The 5,759-nt window shown below is 36.5% G+C and overlaps 1 protein-coding gene across 1 annotated transcript in view; it reads left to right on the top strand.

Annotated features, from left to right (window-relative positions):
• The first annotated feature begins 394 nt into the window (after positions 1-394).
• The window catches only part of GPCPD1 (glycerophosphocholine phosphodiesterase 1), a 48,910-nt gene continuing 43,545 nt past the window's right edge, over positions 395-5,759 (top strand). The window contains exons 1-2 of the mRNA XM_015560222.1: positions 395-471; positions 2,334-2,430. Of these exons, the coding sequence (XP_015415708.1) occupies positions 423-471; positions 2,334-2,430 (146 nt within the window). The 5' untranslated portion in view covers positions 395-422. The remainder of the gene's footprint in view (positions 472-2,333; positions 2,431-5,759) is intronic.

The following is a 5,759-nucleotide window of genomic DNA, read 5'->3' as shown; positions in this document are numbered from 1 at the left end:
TGGAACAGGTCTGTAACATTAAGTCCCTAAAACTTGCTAGGTACTTCCTAAGTAATTCAGTCCCTATATAAGGTCTGTGAAGTCTTTTGCTCACAAGTTAAGATTCTTTTTTTTTTTTTTTGCCATCCTAAAAATATTTATATTGAAGATTATAAAGCATGTATACTAACAAAATAGAAAAACATAATCAACTTTAAATGGTATACCTTAACAAATTTTTTTTTAGCTTAAATGGCAAAAACATTCCTTTATATTCACATCATAAATTTTATTGGACCAAGAAGCTGACAAGTTTGTTCAAAAGTGATAATGGACAGCATTTTTGTTTTTGTATAGCTGTCTAGAGCTAATATTTTCATATACTATAAATGACATCTTCTCTTTTTCTTCCTAGCACAACATCCTCAAATAAATCCATCAGAATGACACCTTCTCAGGTTACCTTTGAAATAAGAGGAACTCTGTTTCCAGGTATTGTAAATGAGCATTTTTCTTAACTGGTTTATCTTAAATATGGAGGTGTTGTTAGATGAAAATGTCTTTATGGTTTGTCTTATGTCCAAGCCAGAAATGTGCTTGGAGCATAGTAAACTCAGGGAAAAACAAACAAAAAAACTAGTATTTTCCAAGAAAGCTGTGATTTTATTTATTTTTGCATATGACAAAGATAATTGGGCTATGATGTTTAAATAGCATAAAAATAAGGGAAATTTTGCTAGTGCAAGAAATTAGAAAAATACTTGGTTAAGATAACTTTGTTCCCAATTTATAAATTTTTATTTTTAGCTTTATTGTTTTTTTTTGTTTTGTTTTTTTGCTGTCTACTTAAGCAGTGTGAAATAATTTTTATGTAAGAGAGCATGTCAAAACAGCATCATCCTGGGTTATATACCTTGTTTAATATACTCTGGCTATACTAGGCAGTTCCTCAAATCTGTTGCATTTCTTTTCTAGAACCATTGGGATTTTCTCAAATTATTTCCTCTAGATCTGTGCTCTACCCCACTTAACTTTCTTTACTGTAATCTCCCATACTTTCAACTAGATTAAGGTCCCTATTTATCCTTTAAGAAAGAAAAATCAGGGAAGGTATAATAACCTAAGTTTATTATAAGAAATATGGTTACTTTAAAGGATATAAGTATTTTAAATATTTTGACATGAAATCTTTGTACTCAATCACCCTGTGCTTTACGCATGTATTTAGAACTCTGAAAACTGAATGACTCTCATACCTATAATTTTAGTTAGGTTTTATAGCCCAAGCTTACAAAATGCTCATGCAGGTGGCTAAACCAACTGTAATTCTAGTTTTTCCAGAGTAGTGCCTAAAGCTAGAAACCGAGCTACTATCAGAATGTGGAGGAATTTGTCTTGACCTTTATCATTTGGGTTCAGTTCATTATATTTCTCTTTATGAACTTTAATTATATTAACTCAGAAAGTGTTGATATAAGTCAAAGACTTCCGTGTGTTTATATCCAGGAAGGTGGTAGACTTTTTAAAAAATACATATTTTTTAATGACTTCAGAGAGAAAGGGAGAGGGAGAGAGAGAGAGAGATACATCAGTGATGAGAGAATCATTGATCAGCTGCCTCCTGCATGCCCCCTACTGGGGACCGAATCTGCAATCTGGGCATGTGCCTTGACCAGGAATCAAACTGTGACCTCCTGGTTCATAGGTTGATGCACAACCACTGAGCCACACCCGCCTTGCAGGAGGTTTAGACTTTTGCTAAATAAAAGAAATTTAGCAAATATAGATAACTATATGTTGGTTTGTCTATTGATGAGAAGTGTTCTGATGACAGTCATTATTTTTATAAGGTGTACTAGATTTTTCAATGTCTTTTTTTTTTTAGGATATTTATTGTTGTTACATTGCTTCTGTCCCACTGATAATTTTCTTGATCTTTAACTTGCTAGTTTGAATTTCAGGAAATATAAATTATTATTTCTTTAGAATACTTGTATGCATTTAGCGATTGCCCCTTTAAATTGGAAGCTCCCTAGAGGGCAGTAACTGTGGTTTGATTAGTCAGTCATCTTGGTGCTTTTTATTGGCTCAATAAATATTTGAACAAATGAAGGAAAGTTCATTCCTCCACATCCCTCTTTTTCTCTGGTTTTGGGTATGTAAAGGTGGGTCAAGTTAATAATGCAGATGCTTGTGTAATACCTGAATCTAAACCCACGTTTCCAGTGGGGGTCCTCCATCTTTGCTAAAGGGTACTCTGCATCCGGTCAAACTAATACAACTGACTGATCTTTAAAACTAAAAGTGGGAACTTTTCTATTTATGCCACTGTAACTGGTGTTCTGTTTCTTTAGGAGAAGTTTTTGCTATATGTGGAAGCTGTGATGCTTTGGGAAACTGGAATCCTCAAAATGCTGTGGCTCTTCTTCCAGAGAATGAGACAGATGAAAGGTAAGCATCGAAATGTTAGGTTACAGAATAATTGCAATGTTCAGATTATAAATTGGGGTCTGTCTAAGATGGTTCGGTATGTTTTTCTTCTTTTAATTTTAATTTTTATCAAAGTTATCACATGTATGTAGATGATAAAGAGTGAAATAGCTTTACAAAGTTTGCTGTGAGGAAAAAGTTCATGTTCCTCAATTTCTACCTCTCAGATAACCATTTTCAACTCTTAGTTGGTTTTTCTGGTACCACTACATCTTACCTAATAATAGACAAACATGTAAATTGACCATCCCTTCGCTACGCTCACCAGCCAATCAGGAGAGTAAGCAAACTAACCCAACAAAGATGGTGGTTAATTTGCATACATAGGCTCGATGCAGCGGAGCGAGACGGAAGGCTCTGGCTGGAGCAGCGAAGGCCTGGGTCCTGGGTGCTGGAGGAAAACCGGTGCTGGCAGCCAGGGGAAGGGAAGGCCTATTGCATGAATCTCTTCGTGCAACGGGCCTCTAGTTTCTAAATAATAGACTTATATTGCTATTTCTTTTCTTTTTTTAACTTTTAGGCAGTATCTTTTGGTTTCTCAGTACATATTCTTGATAAAAGATTTAATTTTTGCTCTAAAGTAACTTTTTTTCAGATGTGTATAGTATTAACTGAAAGTAACAGAATAGAGCACATACTTGTTTAGATAGTTAAGCTAAGGTAATGAAATGAGTTCACTATGAACATTAAATACAGCACTAAACTTAGCATGGGTATATTGGTGCACTGGGCTGAGAAAGGTAGATCTGGGTGTCGGTTTCAGTTCTGCAGTTAACCGTGGTCTTGGGCACATCTAATATCTCTAGACCTTGGTTACCTCATTTACACAGTAAAGGGGTTAGGATAGAATCAGTGAATATCAACAAAGGTGGTGCTTCTCTACTTGGGAATATCTGGAAATGTTATGGGTTGTATGTGTGGGGTGGGGGGCAGAGGTGGTAAGGAGAGATGAGATTCTAAATAGTATATAAATACATGCAATACCCCTAGGAAGAAATACTAAATTTGGTGATTATGAAGCTCAAATTCTGTTTTCCTATGGAGCAGCACTACTAAAAGTGTGGCCTGTGGACCAGTGCTAGACAAAAACTTTTTTTTTTTAAATCAGTGCATGATGTGAGAAATATACACATTGAGAACAAGCATTTGGAAATGTTTATGGCAGTTTGACATGCTAGGGCATCCATGCATGTCACCATGGACACACCTTGTTGAATGGGTACTGTTGCAGGACAGATTGGGTAAAACAAATGAGCAAACAAAAACTGGTCCTTTGAAGCAGATGGCTTGAGAAGCACTGATGGCAAAGCAAAGGAAAATAAAACAATACCCTAATGTAAGCAAAGAAAAAGAAAAACATAAAAAATACATAGAACATCCTTGTCACTATTTGTCATTAGTGTGCACATTTTCTCAGCCACAAGTAAAGTTGGAATCACAGAGGAAAGGGATGTTGAGTCCTTTCAAGTGGCTATTTTCCCCTTGACTTTTCGGATCAGCCAGTTCTATGAAGTGAAACCCGAATTTTTCTGAACTGTTCCTAAAATACCCCTCTGCTCAGAACTTTTGAGCTTCCCTGTCACCTATCTTAAGTCCATTTCATCCACCCTCATCAAAGTGATGTGAATAACATGAGGTAACACCTAACAACTTAACTTGAGACCAGCCATTTTTCACATTGTTGGCATACACTGAAATATATTGATTCATATATGGCAGATAAACAGAGCTTCACAAGCAGAAAGGAAGTAGATAATACAAAATTATACAAGAAGATAATAGAGAATAGGTGGCCTTCGCATCAAAGTGTTCTGTACCCCTTTTTCACAGAGTCTCTTAAGCCTCTTCATACCTACAGGCTTGTGGTGACAAGAGCTTTGGTTTTTTTTTTTCTACTTAGTTAATTTGAAGGTCTTGGTATTGTTTCCTAACAATGCAGAAAATATGAGTCACTTTGGTTTTACTTGCTCTCCTTATAGATTTTGGGGAAGGATTTGAAGGCAATTCAAAATCATGCAGGGGCACTAAACCTTCTCACTTGCCTGGTTTATTTTTAATTTCATTAGGTTATGTTCATTCTTGCTCTCACTGAGCAGTGCCATTTCATTTTTAACTTTGCTACATTTGCTTGGAGAACTAGAGTGAAAAAGACTAATTGCTTTGCTTTCCATCTCTTTTCTTTACTTAGTGGTTGTTAACCAGAGGTACACATTAAAATAACTTCTGAGGGCTTTTAAATTATACACCTGCCTAATCATGACCAGTGTGGCTTAGTTGGTTGGCTATTGTCCTGTGCACCAAAAGGTTGCCAGATTGATTCCTGCGTAGGGCACATGTCTAGGTCTTAAGCTCTATCCCTGGTAGGGGGCATGCAGGAGGTAGCCTATTGATGTTTTACTCTCACATCTTCCTCTCTCTAAAAATCAATAAACTGTTCTTTAAAAAGATATACATATATATATATTCCTAGACCTTTTTCCTGGATTGAGAAATAATGCATTAGAGAGAGGCCCCAGTATATTTTTCAGAGCTTCCCACCAGTTACAGTGTGCACATCTGGGGCTAGTTTTATACACACTAGCTTACTGTTTTATGGATGAAATAGTACTGGGAATTTGCTGCCAACCCCCCTCCCTTATTTTTATTTTTATTTTTTTGGTAGTAGAGATGGGAAATAAACTTCACCTTATAGTTGGTAGAGTTTGCTTGGAGTCCTGTGTTGAAAATGATTCTGAGCCTATCAGGGAAAAGTAATAAGGGTACATATGCCAAGCATTTGCTCTCCTTGCTTTAGAGCCGTGATTCTCAACCAATCATATATCCAGTGCCCTATGAAATTTTATCAAATTCCATATGATCAGGCTCTACCCCAGACCTATGAAAGCAGAGTCTCCCAGGAAAAAGTCAGGGTATGTGTATTTTTTAACTACCATGTTTTTCTTATAGCTGAAGCTAAGTCTATGGGTGACAGCTGGCTGTGGATATTTCTTAGGAACTACAATTGAGTCAGAGTGAGGATAATGCCTAAAGCCTGTCTTGGCAGCCAGGTGGGGAGCAGTGCTAGCCATCTAGTGTCATGGAAGAACATTTGGAACTGCCGTTTATTCACTGAACTGTTCAGGTGGAATTAATGTTTGGGTAATGGTCTATGACAGTGGCTCTCAAACATAAGTGTTTGTCATCAGAGTTACCAGTTAAATGATAGATTGTTGCCCCCCCCTCACCCCCCAACTTTCTAATTTAACAGGTTTAGGTGTGGCCTGAGAATTTGCATTTTTTTTTTTAGAATT

This window comes from Myotis davidii, unplaced genomic scaffold, assembly GCF_000327345.1.
Source record: "Myotis davidii unplaced genomic scaffold, ASM32734v1 scaffold32, whole genome shotgun sequence".
Taxonomy (NCBI): Eukaryota; Metazoa; Chordata; class Mammalia; order Chiroptera; family Vespertilionidae; genus Myotis; species Myotis davidii.
Note: the sequence above shows the minus strand (reverse complement) of the source record. Positions and strands in the feature narration are given on the sequence as shown.